Raw genomic sequence first — 21,969 nt, forward strand, 5'->3', positions numbered from 1 at the left:
TTAGGATATTGTCTTGTTTTGGGAGAGGATGTTTTGGCTTAGCCATTGTTTGGAGTATTTTATGAGGAGCAGGGTTGTGGGGACAGAGATGAAGTTATATTACCTTTCCCCTTTGGATTAAGGCTGATGTCAGTTTGCCACACTGCTTTTCCTTTAGAGCTATGACACTCAGCTTTATTTTTCTGTTGGTTTCAACATTAAAATACAGCACATCCCCCAATCAAGCATGTACAAGACTGTCTTGCAAGAATCTTATCAGCCTCAGAAGATGCACTGATCCAAAACCTTGTATTGAGGAAATGCTAGACACCTTCTTTTCTGCCTTGAGCTATGCTTCAAAATACATTTTTAAAAAGTCACAGCTTTAGACTTAGAGCTTAAATCTGTCTGCAGTTATAGTTTCTCTTTAATCTGAATGCACCTTGCCTAAACTTGCTTGAAAGTGTAACTGCATAGTATGGTCTTACCTTGAATTAACACACCCTTTGCCTTCTCTACTCCCCACATCCACCTGCTGAAGACAAGACTACAAAAAGGCAAGGTTTAATCTAAGTCATGTTTGGGGTTAATAGTTTGCACGCAAGAGCCTTGTTTACACCGGGCTGTGCTCAGAGAGGAGGATACTTAATGCCCAACCCCATCCATCCCTCCCAGACACATTCCTGTTCCTTGGCAGGCTGTACAGGCAGGGTGCACAGGAGCAGGTGAGATGAGATGAAGCTTACTGCACCTGAAGGTAACTGGCGATGCAGCCGCTGACAAGTTCTGCCAGTTGGCCACCAGGTGGAACCAGGGCTGCACTCGGGGAATTGCAGGAATTGCAGCTCCTCCGGGGCTGCACTCAGCTCCAAAACAAAGGGTAACAAACCCCTGCCCACCCCAGCAGAGTCGGGATAAAGGCACTCACCAGCCTTGCATGCAGTGAGCTGCATCAGTTATCACCTGGCTGTTCCTGGTACTGTAACCACAGGAACAATACTCAGAGCGTGTTTATCTCCCACCATCCCAGTTCTTCAATGCCACTTTTTCATAATTCTCTAACCTGAGGTTGCAGCTTCAGGACCAACAAGTAGTAGCACTGATTGTAAACTTTTTATCTTAAATAAACAGAGGTAAGTTGTGTAAGTAGCCCTGTTTCTGTAATTTTTGTTCAAATATTTTGCCCAGCCTATGTCACTTCCCTGCCTTTGCAGACCTCTATTATGCTTTTGTCACTAGCTGGTGAAAGTCCTCATATGCACCAACTGTCCAGCCACCAGAGCAAAGAGAAGAGATAAGGGGTAGGCTACAATCTAAACTCAGTGGCTAGGAATGCTAACTTAGATTTCTCTTTCTTATCTAGTTTTCAACAGTTAAATTTATGAAGAGCCTTGTTGCTATTACTAAGTTTGGCTGAAAAATTCTGTACTTGACTAGTTAGGTGGGAAAGAGAGTAGAAACTGGACAGAGAGCACCACATGTACTTCTTCCCCTTCTTGCCTTTCTTGATAAAGGCTGGACAGTTTTTGAACAGAAACCAGAATTTATTGTACATCTAACTGAAGGACATAGTGCTGTCAAAAAACCAAAAAGCATGCCAGAGTTCCCAGGGTAATGCTACAACATTTAAGGGAAAAAAAAATCTAAAGCTTTAAATTCTGAAGTGATAACTGTCTCGTTGCACAGCTGAAGTTAATCCTCTGTGTTTGTACAACATAGGAGTGGGGAGGGAAGAAAAGGTTTTCATCTTAGGAGCCTGAGAACCAAATGTTTTTCTGAATACAGGATTCAGCTACACCCTTTCTTCCTATTTTTGGCATATGTCACACACATTTTTCTTTTGCTATGTGCCAATAAACCCCTGCTCCTGCTTAAGAAGTAACATTCCACAAGGACAGGAGGAAGGTTTCATGCTGTACTTGGTCCCGTGAACTGCCATATTAAAACCAGACTGCAGTCTCCCTCTCTGCCTCGCTAACATGCATAGCAGGATCTCAATTAAATGAACAGTTACCCTTTTCTGTACCACCATGAGAACTGACCCTGTCCCTGTTGGTAACTGGAGATGGCAGGCTGAATAAAACCATGTCCAACATTGAACACTTAACTCGTGTGAGGACACTGTGATACACCAGCATAACCAGAAGAGTCTTCTTCCTGGGCAAAAGGAAAACAATGTTTTAAAAAGTTATGTGTTTGTTACTGAAAAATTTTAAGCATGGAAGAAGAAAAAAGGAATTTTGTAAAACTAAGGCTTCTACAGCAGCACCCCCATGCACTTAGTATTATTCTACACTGAAAAGGGTAGCTTTTCCTCATGCAAAATTAACTTTTTTTTTTTAAATAATACAGTTGGAAATGATGGCTTTATGATACTGTTCCCATATTCACAGTTCCTGGAAAAATTACACTGAACTTTTGTAGCCAGTTGAAAAGGAAGTTATCCTTCTTCCAAATTTACATTAACCATCATAACACAGAGGAGACAGTCACTGTTCTGAAGTTATTCTAAAGCATAAAAAAACCCCAACCACCCAACTAAAAAATACCACACACAACCCCTTCCCCCCACTTTGCTATATAAAGATCAATGCACAGAGAAACTATTCTGAGATTTTTTTTTCTGTATTTGAACTGGTATAAAGGCCTTTAGTCTTTCTGCTAATTTTTAAAGCACTTCAGTATGAGGAAGCTGTGTGAAGGCTGCTTTTTTTTTTTTCTACAACATCAAAATGATTTGTATTTCCTCCAAGAGTAGTCTCAACTAAAACAAAATGAAGAAACATACAAGTATCCAGAATAGAGTAGGTCTGAACATTGATCTAACCTAGGTATGAGGGACAACTTGCTTTAAAAGTACATTACAAAAACAGCAGTCACATTCTGACCAGGGTTTAATATTAACATACCTGGATACTCTGGAAGGAAGTGACAATCTAGTATTTTTGCCATGTAAACCTCTTCCTAGAAAATCCAGATTTACTGAGTCTGAGTTGCTTACTGAATTCTTTTCATGGAAGAAGCAAGAGCTACATGAATTACACAGGTAATGGGGTGGCTTGGTATTTATAATTTATTTGTATACAATCATCATGTACCCTGCCTCGGGATACAGTAAGTTGAGTGCTGCATGTTCCCTCAGACACAACAACAGTCCTACAGTATGATGGGGCTATTTGAAGCGATGAAAATGTGAATGAAGGAAGAAAAAAAAATACAACAGCCTGTCAAATAGATTTTGAAAAAAATGCATCAGTCACAGCAGTTAACTGCAACAAAAACCTAGAAGAAGGTGGTGGAAGTCTGATTAGTCTCTAGCAGATGGATGGCTCTTCTACAGCATGGGCACCTTCAACAACAGCTTTCACACACTTAGCCATTGTCTGGGATGCTCTACTGATGGAATCTGTAAAACAAAGAAAATCCAAACATGTCAGTGCACAGACACAATACAAAATAAATTTAGTACAAGACTAAATACAAAGAGGATAAATAAAATGACTTAGTTGAAAATAACAGTCTGTGCTTTATATAAATTCCAAATAATTTTACTGAAAATTTTTGTTTCTTCAAAATACTCAAATCCTATGTATCTTAGTGGAAAGCTTTAAATGAATCGTTAAGAACCTGACTGTAAAGCTAAGTAAAATGTTCTGATTTCAGAATGGAAAGACCACACTATACATACCTGTCATATAGAAGTCTTTTATTGTGAGCTGAGGTGGAACAAGAGGATCAGCAAGAAGCTGTTGCTTTGCTAACTGTGGTAAGAAAGGAAAAGAGTCACTTGTATGATAGGAGCTTATTACCAAAGCATTTGTTCAGTAAATTCTGCATTCAGTGCATTCAGCGTAGGCCAAAAAATGCTTCTGGTATTACCTATGAAGATTTTTCAAAAAGGCATTATGCTATATAACAGCACTAAATCATGCCAAGATGCTTCAGTTCTGCTTACCTTTGCCAATTCATTTGCCTGGATGAAGTAGTTCGCTTCTTCCACATCATCATATCGAACCAGATTGGGTGATACTTCTTCTAAACGCTTCCGTATTTGATCGAGGTTCTCGTAAGGCAAGGTCAAACCAGCCAACTGATAGATTCACAGAAAGAAATGCCATTAAGTCTAGGGATTTAACTCAGAGTGGTTTAGATTACCAATCCATTAACACCTCTAAAGTAAAATGAGGAAAAGTCTACACTCCTGAAAACACAGGCAGTTAGAATGCACAAACTGAAGCGAAGTCAGTGTTCTGATCAGTTGGACCTCTGATAGCCAACACTTCCCCATGTTAAAAACCAGGCTGTCCTGTTTGCTATACAAAGGATAAAAACAAAAGGAAGTACTTGTCTCCTTCCATACCTGCATTTTCCTTACCACTAAATGAGATAAAAGTTGATGCAATTATCAATGCATCTTGTTCCCTCTGCGTAGTGAGCGCATCTTTGACCTCATCTAATGATATCAGATCCTGGTCTCAGAGTCTATGCTGTTTTCTTTCTAAAAGGAATAAACTGCATGCCCCCACCAGCTTCCCCTAAAGCATTTCACAAAGACCTGCAAAATTTGCAAAGCTTCATCCATTATGCATTCCAGCAGCATACAGCAACTGCAACATTAGAACTATCTTCAAAAGGGAAACAATGTGATTTAACTCACAGAATTAACCCAGGATTCAAAACAAAACCTTACTTCTTAAAACTGTGTATGTTCCTGAAAAATCTACCTTTTTTTTTGCATTGGAAAATGTTTACAAAAAGGAACATTATCTCTCAGCATACTTTTATTAGAAGCAACTTATAACAGCAACAGTACCTCAGAGACAGCTCTAATAATTTTCCAGTCTTCCCTTGCCATCCCAGGAGGTGTTACTGCTACTCTTGTCTGCTGGGCCCGACCTTCAGTATTCACATATGTGGCTGCTTTCTCTGTATATGCTGCTCCTGGGAGAATAATATCAGCCATGGGAGCTCCCACATCCCCATGATGCCCTGAATACATGGAAAGAGGAAACAGTGCACAACCATGAGACAGAAGTAAGTCAAAATAAATAGAAATGCTTTACTAAGACAGAATTTCTGTGTTTCCAGAAAAAATGGATTTTCTAAGTTTTGCTTAGCCAGTAATCTGAAGCCCATGAGGCTGCCTGCTTTGAGGTCTTATTTGGCTAATACTCTAAGGAGAATGAATGGACTACAAGAAGGAGTAAATGGTACTTTAGTCTTTATAGTCACTCAGATTTGGGAGGTTCTTGGAACAAGGATTCTTAGATTAACATAAGATCATGTTTTGGTATGATAGAACAGCTGGAAACTAATACCGTTCTGTCTGCCAGGTTTGAAGCTATGTTTCAGAAGCCCTATAGTGGTTTATATTCCCTTATTACTCATCAACAGTTTCCCATCTTTACCTAAGAAATAGGTAACCAGTATCTCAGTTATGTGTTAGAAGTTCCCTTTCCTGTTAGAAAACAAAGGCTAAAATTCCTCAAAGGGTTTTATGCCACTGTTTATGCTTTTTCTCAAACTATTAACTTACAACATTTCTTAATTTACATCTACTAATTACCTTGATAGATGATAAAACAGTACTCTGGCAAGTCTTGACGTGTTATACAACCAGAATCTGCTCCCAAGAGATACAACACTTTGGGAGCACTTTTCCTAATTGCCTCCACTCCTGGTTTGAAACCCAGGTCCAAAGCAGCGACTTGGCTTGCAACCCTATAGGAACAAATACATCATGACTTTAAGTAATTTCATAATTCTCTCTCTCCCATCAGAACAGACCTAAGTTCTTTTTCTGACTACATGTTTTGAAGGGATGTAAGAGGTTCCTAATAGTAACAAGACAAACATGAAGCTCAAAGGCAGCTGAAATTTTTGACAGAGTATCAACTTAGTTTTGCATTTTGACAACCTGATATAATTTAAAGTTTCCACAGAGAATCTCACCAATTTAAGATGGGATAGCAAAGATAAAGGCAGATATTGAAAGTCGGGACCTAGTGGCAGGCAGCTCACTGGTGAAGCTTGATGCTCCAGATGACATTTTAGCTATGAATGGAACTCATCAGGCCTTTAATTTAGGGCACTCATGTGGAAGATGAAAGACTGGGGCCATCAGCTACTCAAAATCATCAAAGCATTAAGGCCACTATTTCATCTCTATTCATTTATTCACACATAAAAATACTTTTAAAAGAATGAAATAATTCCATTTTCTGGCAGTCTTCCTTTTCCAAAGCAACAGTTTTGCATAATCAGGTACCAGTCTTATTTAAAAGAAAAAAGATTTTCTCTAGAGTACAGATCTTCCAATATAACTCATTTTGTCTGACACAGTCAGACATGGAGGTTTCAATAAGTTAGATTGCTTTTTACACTTAAAGTTGAACGGATGGTGCACCAGAAGTGTGGAAGTCAATATGAAAGACTGCCAAACCACACTTGTATCATGAGTATTCTTTAACTCATCATTATTTTGGTACTAAATATTTCAGTTTCAGCAGCAGAATGTTATATTTGAGTTTCCTTCAAAGGCCCAAGCCCTGCTCTAACTATACTATTTTTACATCAGTGAGGCTGCTTTTGGCAGAAGAAATTTCTTGAGTCTCCAGAAATGAGAGCCATTACATTTGGTGAAATAATTTTTCCTTTAAAGAGATGGTCAACTTAACAGTCAGAATTTTAGAAAGGGAGTGATGAAGGACTGTTCAGAAAGAAGCTTGTCTGTAAAAGGAGTAGTATCCTGACAAACTGAATAGCTAAGATTAAAAGCTCTCAAATGGAAATCTTTGAAGCATTTCTATTAACTACTCAGTTGAAAAGCTGCACAGTAAAAGGAATATTAAAAAAACCCCAAACAAATAAACCATATTATTTAAATACTATTGTAATTTGTTTTTCTTCTTCTAGATAAAATCCACTCATTTAGCAAGTGAACACTGGTCTGCTGTGCATCCTACTATGGTAGATGTTATTAAGCCCTCTTATATTCTATGTCTAAATCAAAACCTTAAATTCTACATTTGAATATCATAAATTAATAAAAACTCATGGAGAGCCAGATCAAGGAACCCATTTTTATAAAGAAGTTTTTGCTAGCTTGTATTTCTGGTTTTTATATTCCCTACAAGTTTTAACGCAATAAGCTGCTTATGTGTACACGAAGCAATCTATACACATACATTGTGATAACCTGTGCAGCCCAATGTGCAAGCAAGCTGCTCCCAAAAAAGTTTTAAGCAAACCTGTGTAGGATGTTCATGACTTTCCAATCAGCCCCAGCACCGCTCCTGGCCCTGGCATTCTGTGCAATGGTAGAAACAGCAGCATGGATGGCAGCTCCGTCACCGCGCTGCAGGGCTGCACTGCCCACCACCACCATTGGCTTTTTGGCATTGTCAAGGACCTGTGCAAGACAACAATCAGAAATTCATTCCACAGCTACAAAGACAATTCTTGGGACAAATAATGTAATAAATCACCAAATTTCTCCATAAGTCTTCCATGTAAACCTACGGTTTCAAAATAGTAATTGTTTCATTTAGAGATAAAGCCAAGAAAACCTGCTGTAAGCAGGAAACTAACTTGTCAGTACACAACTGTATGCTCAATAACCACACATTTAAGTGGAAACAGCAGCACCTGGAACAGCCAAGATATATCCCAGGAGTTTCCTGCACTGCAAAGTTTTACACACCTGAATATATTACACAGTTTATACATACTTGGTGCACACTAATCATTACTTCGTATCCGCATTTGATTAAAAGCAACCCCAGCTATAAGATGGTACTTTTCTTCAAATCTGTCTCTGGGGAATTCAGATTATTACTCAATACCTGTGGGATTTAACAGTCACACTCTTAAGTTCTGTGTACCTTGGAGAAGGCATGTTTGCCAGAAGCAATGTCCTGAAGTATCTGTGGGGACTCTCCCAGATGTTCATATCTGTAGGTCAAATTCACAGGAGAGCCAACAAGGGCCACTTGCAAGTCATTATGAAGCCAGCTGAAAATACAACAAACATTTTTAAAAAATTAAAGAAATATAGAGTTTTACCCAACCAAAGCCACTCATTATAACTTCAGCATTAACTTAAAATAGCATTGCAAAGGAATTTAAATGGCATTCACTGTTTTGGTAAGATGCAGTTTAGCCTTATTCTGGCTGTTAAACAAACCTCTAGCTTTTTTAGAAGGATTATTTCTCTACATATATTCCAGAAACAGTACAGCAACACACCTTATGTGACAAGTTCATAACTCAATTCCCTCCTCCTCCCACGCTTCTGCCAATTCAGTTTTAGAAATCCACTTATTTCTTAGATAAACACAGAAAAAATTAGCTAGTTAGAAATTTTTCTTTTTTGCAGCTTCTCAAGGCACAGACATAAAAATGTATGAAAATGCACATTCAAAAGTCTCACTGCATTTTCTCCTTTCAAAATTTCAACGCCATTTCTGTTTAAAATCATGTATTTTCAAAGATCCCAGCATTAAGAAGGACAGGGCTTTTATAGACCTCATTTACCTTCTACTGACATATCTTATTAAAATTGAATTGGCTATGTTCAAAGGTTCGGGAAAGCCACGCTACTTGGCAAAGAAAATGTTAAACTGGAATGACAGCTTCTAAACTCAGCACATCTGATTTGTTACAGTACAAAAAGCAATAAACTGATGCTGAAAATAAATCTTTAAGGAATATGCTTTAACAGACTTCTATAAAACAGAAAATCTGAGGTGTCTGTGTAATGTGACAAAGGAATAAATGTCTGACTGGTGAACTTAATGTAAAATGTCAAAGTGAGAATGAACTAGCTCTACACTACAGGGTACTACCCTTTTTCCCCACATAAATCACCATTCCCTTTACTAAAAGGTGAACTAAATCCAATGATCCCATCTGAATGAATGCTCTCAAGTTACTGCCTGCGGCTCCAACCGAGCACTGTATCAAATCCAGATGGACTCACGTGCTTACTCACCACCAGGGAATACGAACCTCTTTCGAATTCTAGCATTAAAAAGTGGCGCCTCAAAGCGTGGATTGGTGCCAACCAGAAGGAGGACATCTGCCTCCTCCACCCCAGCAATCTTGGTATTCAGCAGGTAGTTAGAGCGTAAATCTGTGCTATAACAAAAAGATGGAAGAAAGAGGATAAGAATTCAGTTGAGGGAAGGAATTAAGCTATGGTAAAGATTATAAATGCTCAAAATACTTTTTCATCTCGGGAAAAGAAAGACAAAGAAGAGATTTCTCAATCCAAATTACTAATTATAACTGTACTAAAGTTTTCACACCACAAATAAACTAACTTATCCAGCTCACAACAGAGTGTAATTGTCTTTCAGTGACTGACTGTTAAACTGCAGCAGCTGTACACTCAGTACAACATGGGGGCTAAGTGTACAACCCTTGCTGGAGTAGAGACTACAAATCAACTCACAATCCATAAATACCCTCTATATATGTGAGGACTGTAAATTTAAATAAATCCTGATAATGCATTAGCAATTGTTATTCCTGCTAATTTTAGAATATTGTCACGAGATGATCTGCAGACTGGAAAGTTTATTAACATACTAATTATAGACAGACATTGCCTATCCTCTTACCCAGCTCCAGCAGTAGGAAAGATCTCTTCAGTGCAGAGTGTATCACAATTCATTCTATTCAGTAGGTCTTTCAGAGCTATTAGTGCTTCTGCATCCACCAGCCCTCCTACAACTGCTGCTATGTCCTTACCTTCCACTGACTGGAGCTGGAGAGAAAGGAGGCATAAACAAAAGAAACCACTGAAATAAATCCTCATTTAGCCCATGTAAATATTTGTTATATTAGGGTGTGCCAAAGCCAGCAGTGGTACCGCTGGCCTGGAGTAGCACAAACCAATCAGTGATGTCTGATTCCTGCCAGGCAGCAGCTCAAACTCCTTCAGAACTCATGATAAGCACAGAAGAGTTCTCTGTATTCTAGGCAGGTCCCTCCCATTTGAGTTATCACTCAGATATAGCTAATTTTCATTTGGTGTGGTGAGGGAGGTTGGTGAATGCTTTTATTTTAATGAAGCCACAGCGTAGACAGAATGCAAACTTCCGTAACACAAGCTCTGGTAAACTTAAAGGTATTATCTGAGAAGAAATAGCTTTTGTAACAAACCCTGCTACTGTACCATGGGCAAAAACATCCTTGAGGAAAGTTCAATTACAGTTATTCAATTTTACTTCACCCACATAAAATTTTTAATCAAAACCCAGAGCAGTCATGCAGCACTTCATTTGAGCTGCAGAATCAATCACCACACAGAGAAAGCACTGAGGAAAGCACAATTCAGATATAACTAATACAGACTTAATGTCTTTGATGGCAAAAATGGTGATAGCACAGTTTAAATAAATTTAAAGATGTCTCCAGATAGGTCAGAGTATTTGGGAAAATTGCTTCCTCCTAAATTTCTGAAGAAACAGTTTACTTTCCTATTTAAATAAAAGTAATTTCTCTCCCAATGCTCCAAATGAATTCATGATAAGAAAAAATTCTTTAAAAGGTCCAATCCATGAAACAGGAAATATTAGTCAAAATAAGAAATTTAAGTGGAAACACAATGGATTAGAAGTCAAATATTCCCCTCTAAACCTAAAGAAAAAATCCTTTTTAATATAAGTAATTTTATATTGATATTTGTAATACATCCAGTTTTAGAAATTAATTTTAGACTACTTATATTGAAAATTGTTCTTACCACACCAGCAACACGAGGTAATACATCCTCCCATGAGGCATAAACAAATACTCCTTTCTCATTTTTGATCATTGGCTGAGTAAGTCTCTGACGCTTCAGACCATCATAAGCAAACCTAAGTGAACACCAAAAATACCATTAAAGAGCAAAGACAAAGATAATTGTGAATAATTCTGTGAGTTTTCTAATTGTAGGCTTTTAGAAAAGATAAAACCAAGAAGTATTTCCCCTGAAAGTTTAACTTTTCCTTCTGAAAAACTCAGAAAATGATCAGTAATAGAAACAAAAGTTACCATGAAAAAATGTTACAAGAATCAAAACATTAGAAAACTCAGCAATTTCAATTATAGAATTACAAAACCTATTTTACAATTATTCTTCTTCACTGTAGCCTCACAATACTAACAGCTGAATACTGAAGTCAATGCTAGTGTGCACATTTCTGGTTCTCCAAACTGTGCCTTTAATGCATGCATAAACACATGTGGGTACAAGCACATCCACACACCTGGTTTTGTCAGATATCCATTCCTCATTGATATCTTCATGCAGTCTTGGCAAAATTCTCATCACCTCTCCAGTTCTCGTGCTCACTACAATGTTGCTTCCAACTGCATCAAGAACATCAATCGACTCTACCTTCCTGTTTTGAAGAACAAATAAACCACTTGCAGTCTTTCAAATAGGCAGCTAGTGTCTTAGTCTTAGCCTGAATAGAGACAATTTTCTTCCTAGTAACTGGTATAGAGATGTATTTTGGATTTAGGGTGAGAATAGTGTGATAACACAGGGATATTCTAGATGCTGCTAAGCAACACTTACACCACACCAAGGACTTTTCAGTTTCTCACCCAGTCCCACCAGCAAGGAGGCTGGGGGGCACAAGAAGCTGGGGGGACAGAGGCAGGACAGCTGACCCCAACGGGCCAAAGGGATCTTCTGCACCACACAGCAGCAAGCCCAGCATGTGAATGAGGGGAACGCTGGCTGGGGGCTGCTGCTCAGGGACTGGCTGGGCAATTGCAGTCTGCATCACTTGCTTTGTACATTCAAATTCTTTTAACATTATTGTAATTTTCTTCTTCTATCCTATTAAACTGTCTTTATTTCAGCCCACAAATTTTACATTTTGCCTCCCCCAATTTTCTCTCCTATGCCACATGGGGCCCTGAAATGAGCAACTGGCTATGTGGTACTTAGCTGCTTGCTGAGTTAAATCACAACAGTCATTTAAAGCATCCAGTGTGGGACACAAGGAGTTGAGGTAACAACAGATCTGACCAGAGCGTGTGAAAACAAATTCACTGTAAGCTCGCATTGTACTAGTTTAACAGGTGCTGGTCTCGGAGTTGCTGCACACTTTCTCAGAGCAGTGTTGTGTAACACCTTGCTGTCTGGATGCGTTCCTTGTTTGCTGTTTATCATCTCTTGAAGGCGGGCTAAGATGCGGTTCAGTCAGTGTGCCACTGGCTTGTGACAGGACGAGGTTGCTGCCGGCCACTGATGCGCGGCTCGCGCTCAGCACCGCTGCCGGCTCCGCGCCTCGGGCGCCTTCCCGCGGACACGCCTGGCAATCACACCCTCCAGCGCCCGGAGAGCCGCTCCGAGACTTTCCTCCGCCTTCCCCTGCTCCTCCAGGCTACTTACACCAGCTCCCGGGCATTTCCAGTATCGCTGGGATGGCCAAACTATCATGTTCGAGGCCTGGCTGGATAAAGTCTTGAGCAACCTGATCTAGTGAGAGGCGTCCCTGCCCATGGCAGGGTGGTTGTGACTAGATGATCTTCAAGGTCCACTCCAATCCTTAACGTTCTGTGATTCTGTCTCCTGAATGCTTTTCAGGGCTTGTTTAGGGTTAAACAACTACTTAAAAAAAATCACACAGAGATCTGCTCTGACGCTGAATGGCTTAGTTTCACAAGGTATTTTAAATAATATCCTCAACAATTAGTGAGTTAATGAATTTGTATTTTCCTTTATACACATCTTGTACTAAGCAATCAGCACAACATACAAGTCCAAAGCATTTTAGGGTAATAGTAAGGGAAGAACAGCCTACAAACTAACATTCTTCCTTTTCTTAAATAAGCTGTAAGTAACAAAATTCGTGTTAGTTTCAGTCTATAGAAAAGTCTACAACAAAAACGCAGAAAATGAAAACCAGAGAAAACCCTTGATATCACAGATGGACATATTATAAGATAAAGTGTACAACAAACAGAAAGCTGTGTCTTCAGTAGGAGTTAAGACACTTACCTTGTCTCCCATGGGCGTGCAGTAAAGGCATATGGCTTGGAGGTAAGAGCACCAACGGGGCAGATGTCAATAATATTTCCTGATAACTCAGACATAAACATTTTCTCAACGTAAGTACCAACTTGCATATCATTTCCTCTTCCGGTTGTTCCCAAGTCATCTACCCCTGCAACCTCACTAGCAAACCTGGTAGGTACACAAAGGAGAAACACATCTGGCATGCACAACTGCAACACAGAACGTTTTTCAGCCCTCATCTCATTTTCTTAAGATAAAACATTATTTCATACACCTGAAAGAAAAAAACAATTGTTTAGGTGCATTAGTCAGCACCACCACCTACAGACCATCTGCAAAATTTCATTCAGAAAGGGCTACAAAAACTAGGGGGAGGTATATCAAAAAACACAGCAGTTCAATCCTCACTGTATTACACTAACTGAGTCTAAGACCAGTCTGGAGTAACAAGTTCTTTCTAGAACTAGTTGGGTACATTGTATTCTTTTCCATCTGGCTCAAGTTGGCCAGTACAGCATCCAAGGCTACAGAACAGAGTAAATATAGCTACCAGAGGCTATCAAAAATAAATAAATCTTACAACTGTGGCTGAGGAAGTCACATATCCATTCTGGCACCAACACCATGGGACCAGTTCTGCCCTGCAGAACTCTGATTTCACTTTCATGCATTGGCCATCTTTCTCTATTTCCTGTCTGGTAGCTCCAGGAAACCAGCTATCAGTCACTAACAGAAATAAAATTTTTAAGTACAATCAGAAAATAAATTTTAAAAAAACTGACTACCCCTCATGGGGTTTCTTTCACTAATAACGAACTGACACAAATATGCCTGCTTAGTACTCTGCTCAGTGAAAGTAAAGAGCTTTACCTGATGCATCGAGTGCACTGTATACACCGAGTCATGATGGTTTTGACTAAGGGGCCAATGTTCTTGTCCTCCACAGCACGTTTGCTCTCTCTAAATCTGCTCCTATCACTGCCAAACATCATTGACTGGTCCTACAACAGACAATAGAACACAGGCTGCTGGAAAGCACAATTTCACCTAAGACAACAGCATTATACATAAGTCTACATAATTTAATTGGATCTTGTACCTGTAGATCACATTCTCCACCCTGATCACAGATAGGACAGTCCAATGGGTGATTTGCCAGCAGAAACTCCATTACACCCTCTCTGTTAGGTTCAGAGAATTAAATTAATGTCAACTTAACATCACTTAGCAGACAGTACACCTAATCAGCCAAAGGAGGCTAAAGAAAGGTACCTTGCTTTCCTGGACTTCTCAGAGTTTGTCAGTATATTCCAGCCCTTCATAACTGGCATGGCACAAGCAGCAACTGGCTGCAATCACAATAAAAAGGAAGCATGAAACAAATATTTTTCTTCTCAGCATGGGCACAAACCCACATCTCCTCCCCCCCAATTCTAACATATGTATCTGTAATAAATAAATAGAAATAAAGAGGTCTGCAAAGAAAACAAAAAGAATCTAACTGATAACATCACTAGAAGCCATATTCATTAATAATCTGCTATATAAAAAGGTTAAATTAGTTATGACTTATTCATAATTCTTTATTTATGAATAATTTTACAATTATTAACATTTTAAAATTCTACAATTTCCAGTCTCAATTTGAGTAGTTACAGCATTAAGAATCTCAGTTGTAATAGAGACAAGGCAAATCAAACAGTTTCAGCAGACATCTAGAAAACCTCTAGAACTGAAATTCAGAGTATGAATCGTTTACAAGACACTTATTTGCACAAAGCCTGTATAAAATCTTGGAATAACATTCTTCTCAAGATTACTGCAAGAGTAACAAAAACTCCTGCTCTGTAAATAAATCCCTTTTACTTTTCAATCGCATCATGATTTCCACCTTTAGTGATAACCCAACATATCCAGAGATACAAAGCTCAAAGTATGGAATAGAAGTTGGGTTGAGCTAAAAAATTTTATGTGTGAGTATAAATGTGTAATCCAAGACTGAACCCTAAAAGAATGTGCACAGATTTCTTAGTACTGCTGAAGACAGTGTTCGCTCCTGAAATCAACTATTTCACAACAGATATCAATGCATTAACATATAAACTACTAACTAACTGCAATCTTTACTTACAATGAACCTGCAGTTACTAATCATACAGCTAAATTCATACAGTATCTGAAGTGTATTATCTATGTAGTATCAGCTGAACATGTGTGGCTGAAGCTTGAACTACAAAGCATAAAATGCATCTAACAGCAAACACACAGCTATCAAATGCTCATGTCCAAGAGAATGCCAACAATTACTTAAAAGATTTAAACTAGGCCCAAGCACAGCAAAAAACTCCTACTGAATTCCATACTGCATATTCCATATTGTAATTCCTGTGAAACACAAACAATACCTTTGGAGCTTTCTCTATTTCCACAAGACACATCCTACAGTTTCCAGCAATAGAGAGACGATCATGGTAACAAAAACGAGGTATCTGAACTCCAGCCTTTTCACAAGCCTATCAAAAAATAAGAAATAGAGGAAAATTAAATCTTAATTAGATTTTTCAGTTCCACCTCAGAAAACACCATGCAGCTTTTCAAAGAGTAACACTGTCAATGCTCAAGAATAGAAGGCACTTGACCTTTCATCTTAAGAAGTGACCATAAATAAAAAATTGTGACAAAGCAAAAAAAAGTCAGGATATCAATTACAAATATAGTTTTTCTAACCTTTATAAGTGATTGAGGAAATGAAAACTGACCTCTCTTTCATTCTTTCCTCAAATAATACAGAGAATTCTCTGCAACAGGGCACTAATAATACAAATAACTTTTTAAAAAACAGACTCTTTACAGAAAAGTGCATCACAATAAAAACTGAAAAACTTAAAAAGAGCACCATGAGCAGAATGATTTCTGATAATCCAACAACACAGATCCTCTGTATGAAGGTACTCCAGCAGAGTCAATCTTAAACTTCAGCAGAGCCCAAACTCAAAGACAACACGACAGAAATAGAGACAGGAGGACAGAGCCAACAGATTTCCAGAGACCAGCTGAAGACAACCTTTCCTGCATAAACCCCCCACAACTAATGGGATCTATGCTACAGCATTATAGCTATGCCTGCCAGAAGAAATACCACCGAATTTAATAAAAAAACTTTAACAAGGTCTAATTTGTCTGACAATTTCTACCAAAAGGAACCATGTTATCTAAACTGAAAAGCTAATTTAAAAAAACAACATTTAAGAAAAATTTGCACTAGGTTCCTGCTGGGGACATTCTAATGCCTAAATAAATTAGTAACTTGTATCCAAAGAACAAGGGCTATATCTAGAAATAAATTGCATATTTTAATGTTCTAACTCATTATATCACATCTTCATTTAATGACCTCTTAAAAAAAATCTTTACTTGAAACTTAATCCTAAAAAGTAACAATGCTCTGTACAGGTTGGGAGATCCAGGTTCCCTTTCTTTCCACACCAAGAATAATAAAAGCAGCTAAGCATGAGCACTCTGAATCCTAACAACCAATAACTGAAAGGAGACAATCTGTCATTTACCCAAGATACACTGTAATAAGATACAAAATGTACAGATTCTGAAAGACTACAAGGTCAAGTTCAATGAGAATTTATTGAAGTCTGTTACTGCATTGAATAAAGTTTTGCAGCTGGGATTGATGCTGCATGCATCTTCTTTTAAGCAACCATGGCATATTTTTCTCTTTCAAACACTGGATTCCCCCAGGGATTTCTGTCACATGAAATTGCATCACAGTCGGTTAAAACACCCCTAAAGAACTGCAAGATGTAAAGGCAGGTGGCTTTTTGCTGAATGGAACAGAACATGCTGCCAAGAAGTGAGATGGGAAGTCCCAGAAAATTGAGAATGTCATTTCCCACACCTGCAGGACTGTGGTTCCAGGGTTCACCAATACAGGATGGCCATCCACAAACACCTCTATTTGGTTGCTGGCTGCTGTTGCAGTTGTACGCCCTGAAGGACATGGAAAAAGAAAACAAAAACTCCTTACTCCTGATTTTCCTTATAGAGGGCTGACGGAATCCCAATTCTACCAAGAGTACAACACAGTATCCCTTAGCCTGCAAAGCGAGTATGCATATGTGCCCTCCGGTAAATGAACTGCACATACATTTATCCCCAGAGACCCAGATATAAACCACAGACACTTACCACATACTCTGGAGGACTGGGTGACCCCAGCTAAGGTCCTGGGGACAGCAAGCAGTCGAAGCATGGTGCTTTGGAAAGAGAGAAAAGAGCACTGTTGTTACCAGTTCGAATGTTTGCTGGCAAGTTTAAAACAGGTAGCGTAAGAACTACACCAGCCGCAGAAGAGCACGGACCTATATGTACAGTTATGGGGCACCGAGTTACCTCCCTCAAACGCAACATACGATCCTACCAATCTATACATCACACACAGGAACGTCTCTGAGCGGCCCCTCCGCCCGCAGCGGAGCCCCGGCGCCGCTGCCCCGCTGGCAGCGCGGTTCGGCTGCGGCGGGCCCGGTGCCGCCGTCCCCGGGCCGAGGGCACGGCGGGCGGCAGCGCTACCCGGCGGGGGTCACCTTGGAGGCGGCGCCGCCGCCGGGCAGCCCCCGGCCCGCCAAGGACAGCGGGAGCGGCGGCGCCCGGAGCGGCGGCAGCGCCGTTACCTGGCGCGGGACGGCGGCGGCGCCGCGGCACGGCTGCGCTCCGCCTCGGCCTCCGCGGCGGCGGCCTCGGGCCTTTCCGCCGCGACCTCCGCCTGCCTCGGCTGCCTCCGGAGCCTCCTTCGGCAATCTCCGTACGGGGCAGACCGCGCTCGGCAACCTCCGGAGCGAACCACTTCGGGTGTTTCCGGCAAGCGCTAGGGGCACGATGACATGCGTAAGTTCCGCCGCCAGCCCACAGCCTCTTCGGCCGCCGTCACGCGCGCCGCCCTTCCCTCGGCAGTTTCCGTCCCTTTCCGCCTCTTTCTTCGCTCAACTCCGGCAACTTCCGCTCTGCCAGCAGGGCGGGGTGTGGCGACAATGCAGTGCTACAAAGCCGTGTAATGCCGCAAACCTTCCTAGCGCTTATAGTCAGCCTCACTTCTATTACTTCGACGCTTTCCCGCACCTCCGCTGTCCCGCCCGCTGCCCGCCCTGCGCTGCAGCAGTCAACCCCTGAGGCGCTACCTCGCGGCTCGCTCTCGCGGAGGGATACACGCGTGCAGTGCGCGGAGGGATCCGGCGCTATATAAGGCCGGCGCAGGCGCGGCCGGGCCCTTTCCCGCGGCAGTGGCGGTCGGGGCAGCGCAGCGTGTGGGCCGCGCGCCGCCGCCATGGGCTTCGGCGACCTGAAGTCCGCCGCGGGCCTCCGCGTCCTCAATGACTTCCTGGCCGACAAGAGCTACATCGAGGGGTGAGAGGCGGCAGGGGAGGGTGCTGGGCGCGGAGAGCGTGAGTCGGGCCTGGCGGAGACAAGCGGGACAAGGGCCCTGAGTCAGCCCGGCGGCCGCCGCTGCTCCGCGTGTTCCTGCGAGTCTCGAGCAAGGCAGATAACTCGGTTTGCTCTCCGCAGGTACGTCCCTTCGCAGGCTGACATAGCAGTCTTCGAAGCGATCGCCGCCCCGCCGCCTGCAGACCTGTGCCATGCTCTCCGGTGGTACAATCATATTAAGTCGTATGAAAAGCAAAAGGCAAGGTATAGTAAAACTTCGAAGCTGTAATACCTCCCCGAACTCGCCTACAAATTGTTGCGTTTGTTTCTTCCAGTTTGAGCAAAACTGGTTTCCAGTGGCACCGCATGGCATTTTGTGTCAGAAACAGGGCAGACATCTTCTGTCAGTACGGAGGACAAAATTAATGATTGCAGTACTGAAGGACATGGAAAGAAAAGTAGATATGAAAGGAAATAGTATATCTTTTCTCTCTTTAGTGGTTTTATGTGTTCATGAAAGGTGCTGTATTGAGATCCGTGGAGACTGCAGGCCTCTGAAAAGGTACAGCATAGGTAGGGTCAGTATTGCAACGCTGCTTCCGAGCCTCAGTCCTCTTCAGAGGAAACTACCAAAAATGGGTAGCTGAGTCTCTAATCAGTTTCTGAAGCTTTGGTAATGCTAAGAGGGACTGAAATTCTGAAGTGGTTTCACAAAGTATCTGGAAACTGCTTAGGGTTCCTGAAATCAAAAGCGAATTTTATGGCTTCAGTAACAGCTGTTCACATGAGCAATACAACTGTGACCTTATTCTAAGATAACAGGACCATATGAGCAGCAAGAGAAGGTAAATTCAGGAAGTTAGACTTTTTTGTCCTGTTGAGAGGAAGGGTTTAGGGCACTGAAACGGGAAAATAGCAGTTACCATGCAGTAATGTGTTTTCAGTGACTTACTAGGTTTTAAACAAGTGAAAGTAGTTCCAGGGAAGCACGTACATGAAGTTGGTAATTCCTCCTAGACAGAATGTAGTGCAGATAGAGGATTCCAATAAGAAAGCTTTTCTTATCCATGTACTTAGTTGGGCAGGATCATACCAGCTCTGAGCTACAGCAAATCCCATATTCACAGATTACTCAGCTGGCATGTCAGGAGTGTTGGGGCTGGCTTTCACGAGGTTCTGATTTCAAGTAGCAAAGCTGGATTTTTACTCTTTTTAGCACAAGTTTTTCATTATAAATTGCTTTGTACGGGCATTGATAAGCTGGCAGTGATTGTATTGATGTTTGAGGAGGTTCCTGATACCTGCATTTTTCTTTCAGCTTGCCAGGAGTAAAGAAGGCTTTGGGAAAATATGGTCCTGCTGATGTTGAGGATACAACAGGTGCGGCCACAGATAGCAAAGATGATGATGACATTGACCTTTTTGGATCTGATGATGAGGAGGTACTTGTGACCTTTTTGTATTATTCCTGTTACGCTTTAGAAATTAAATAAGGTGTGCAGATTTTTTCACCTTGACCTAGTTGGAGTTACTTATGTTTCCAACCTTGATAATCCTACTTGCAATACCCAAGTGTAGCTATCTTTGCAGAATAGGGAAGCTTGGAAGGTAAAAACTCAAAAGTTAGAAAATAAGGTGCTGGAATGGGATGAGCTGTCTAATTTTGGCTGGTTACATGATGAGTAAAACAAAAAATCACCATCTTTCGGCTGACAAGTGTGATGATTTGTTTTTATCTGAGTAAATGCCAGTCAGTTTGGTGTAGTGCTTTGGAGATGTGGAGGTTTGGTGCTTTTTTCTGTAACTGCAAATTTGTCTTTCAGGAAAGTGAAGAAGCAAAGAAACTGAGGGAAGAGCGTCTGGCCCAGTATGAATCTAAGAAGTCCAAAAGTATGTGTGCCGAGAACTTTCCAATCTTCTACACTGGAGTTAATTTTTATGCATTTGAACAGGATGGCTAGAAAGACTAATTAACTGTAATAATAGATCAGCTTGACTGGAATGAGACAGGAGTGATTAGCTTCACTTGAATTGCCAGTGAGCTCAGCCTTCCCAATGCAAATAGGAATGTTAACATGCTTTTTGTTCTGGTTCATACACTCCTGCTTGTTCTTTCCAGAGACTGGGCTTTCTACAAGGATTTTCTTCAAAATTTTAGTGAAAGTGCTGCAGTACACAAGTTATTCCACAGCTACTGGTCTGGAACTGTTCAGAACTGTAGCAGTTGCAGTATTCCATCTGTGGAAAATAAACTGTTACACAGCATTAGGCTCCTTCTCAGATGTTCTGAGAAGGACTTCCTATGTAACAAACACTGTCATCTGCTCAAATCTGTGTATACATAATGTATCTGCATATTGAAAGTTGGGATGTACACAGCTGCAGTACTTCAGAAATGTGCCTTGGTACCAGAGGCCTGTCACAGCAATGTCATCAGGTTCTTGCTCGTGAAATGGGATAAGTTGCTCTTGTAAAACCATTTTGCAAGTGTATTCATGAGTTTTTGGAAGATACCTATCTTTTCATGGTGATTTTCTTCCCCTAGAACCAGCTGTTGTTGCAAAGTCATCAATCTTGCTTGATGTGAAACCTTGGGATGATGAGACAGACATGGCCAAACTAGAGGAGTGTGTTCGAAGCATTCAAGCAGATGGCTTGGTCTGGGGATCTTGTAAGTATGGGGAAATTTCAGAGCAGGGTGTGGGGGAGAGTGCAGGTTTGTGGGCTAGTACTGAGTAGTGGGACTTGTGGTCACTGCTGATGTATGAAATGTAGGTAGCTGTAACAGGGGAACTGCAATACTGCAGTATTTCAGTGTCTTTGCATGGTCTGAAAAGGTGTATTGGTTCAGTGGCCTAGTTAAGATTCAAATACAGGTTTTAAAAGCTACAGGACTTAAGCTCTGCTCTCCTGCATCTCCCTGTACAATTCCTGATGCAGCAAACACCTTTATGCACCCACATCACTGGTTTGGGGAAGGGGTGGAGGTCCACAGAAGGAAACTTTTTCAATGAGTTTTCATGAATGCTGGGTTCTTAATTAGATGGTCTGTAATGTGGACCAAAGGCTGTTTTATATATCCTGAAAATTGCTTTGGTCAGCTCACTTTTAGGTCTGTTTTTTTAAGGGATTCCATCAAAAAAGGAGTACTAAATGCTTTTTTTTTTTGCAGCCAAGCTAGTACCTGTTGGCTATGGTATCAAAAAGCTTCAGATCCAGTGTGTTGTTGAAGATGATAAAGTTGGAACAGATATGCTGGAAGAGAGAATAACGGCTTTTGAAGACTATGTACAATCAATGGATGTAGCTGCTTTCAATAAAATTTAAGTCTTGATATACCTAGAATAAATGTTGTTGCAAAAAATGTGCAGTGTCTGTGCTTGTTTCAGAATCTTAGCTCACAAATGTAAGGTTTTCTTCATGGGTAAAGCAGAAGCTGAAACTGAATTTAGTACCCAGGAGTATGAGCAGAGCATTACTTCAGAGTTAACATTACCGTGGCTTTAAAATATTGAAATACTTTCCTCCATCTG

General features: G+C 40.9%; 2 protein-coding genes and 2 non-coding genes across 8 annotated transcripts; 3 read left to right on the top strand and 1 right to left on the bottom strand.

Moving 5' to 3' along the window:
• Positions 1-3,029: 3,029 nt before the first annotated feature.
• Positions 3,030-18,283, bottom strand: NDUFS1 (NADH:ubiquinone oxidoreductase core subunit S1). 5 transcript variants are annotated; one of them, XM_085585213.1, is made up of 19 exons: positions 18,193-18,283; positions 17,204-17,271; positions 16,914-17,005; positions 15,409-15,516; positions 14,276-14,352; positions 14,103-14,184; positions 13,874-14,004; positions 12,986-13,171; positions 11,238-11,372; positions 10,730-10,844; positions 9,603-9,748; positions 8,989-9,117; positions 7,863-7,992; positions 7,230-7,390; positions 5,546-5,700; positions 4,793-4,968; positions 3,935-4,069; positions 3,668-3,740; positions 3,030-3,385 (listed from the first exon to the last, which is right to left on the bottom strand). In XM_085585213.1, the coding sequence occupies exons 2-19, from the start codon at positions 17,265-17,267 to the stop codon at positions 3,294-3,296; spliced, it is 2,187 nt and encodes a 728-aa protein (XP_085441339.1). In that variant the 5' UTR covers positions 17,268-17,271; positions 18,193-18,283; the 3' UTR covers positions 3,030-3,293. The 5 variants fall into 5 exon arrangements, with proteins under 5 accessions (XP_085441339.1, XP_021394546.3, XP_021394545.3 ...); XM_021538871.4 differs by lacking the exon at positions 18,193-18,283 and adding an exon at positions 17,689-17,791; XM_021538870.3 differs by lacking the exon at positions 18,193-18,283 and adding an exon at positions 17,377-17,500.
• On the top strand, positions 18,281-21,823 carry EEF1B2 (eukaryotic translation elongation factor 1 beta 2). The gene is made up of 6 exons (XM_021538872.4): positions 18,281-18,418; positions 18,578-18,700; positions 19,755-19,878; positions 20,260-20,326; positions 20,982-21,107; positions 21,609-21,823. The coding sequence occupies exons 1-6, from the start codon at positions 18,339-18,341 to the stop codon at positions 21,761-21,763; spliced, it is 675 nt and encodes a 224-aa protein (XP_021394547.1). The 5' UTR covers positions 18,281-18,338; the 3' UTR covers positions 21,764-21,823.
• On the top strand, positions 20,104-20,183 carry LOC116183874 (small nucleolar RNA SNORD51). The gene has a single exon (XR_004148572.1). It is a non-coding gene; the product is annotated as a small nucleolar RNA SNORD51 (small nucleolar RNA).
• Positions 20,620-20,753, top strand: LOC116183875 (small nucleolar RNA SNORA41). The gene has a single exon (XR_004148573.1). It is a non-coding gene; the product is annotated as a small nucleolar RNA SNORA41 (small nucleolar RNA).
• Positions 21,824-21,969: the final 146 nt, after the last annotated feature.

The sequence above is a fragment of the Lonchura striata genome, chromosome 7 (genome assembly GCF_050655825.1).
Source record: "Lonchura striata isolate lonStrDom1 chromosome 7, ASM5065582v1, whole genome shotgun sequence".
Classification (NCBI taxonomy): Eukaryota; Metazoa; Chordata; class Aves; order Passeriformes; family Estrildidae; genus Lonchura; species Lonchura striata.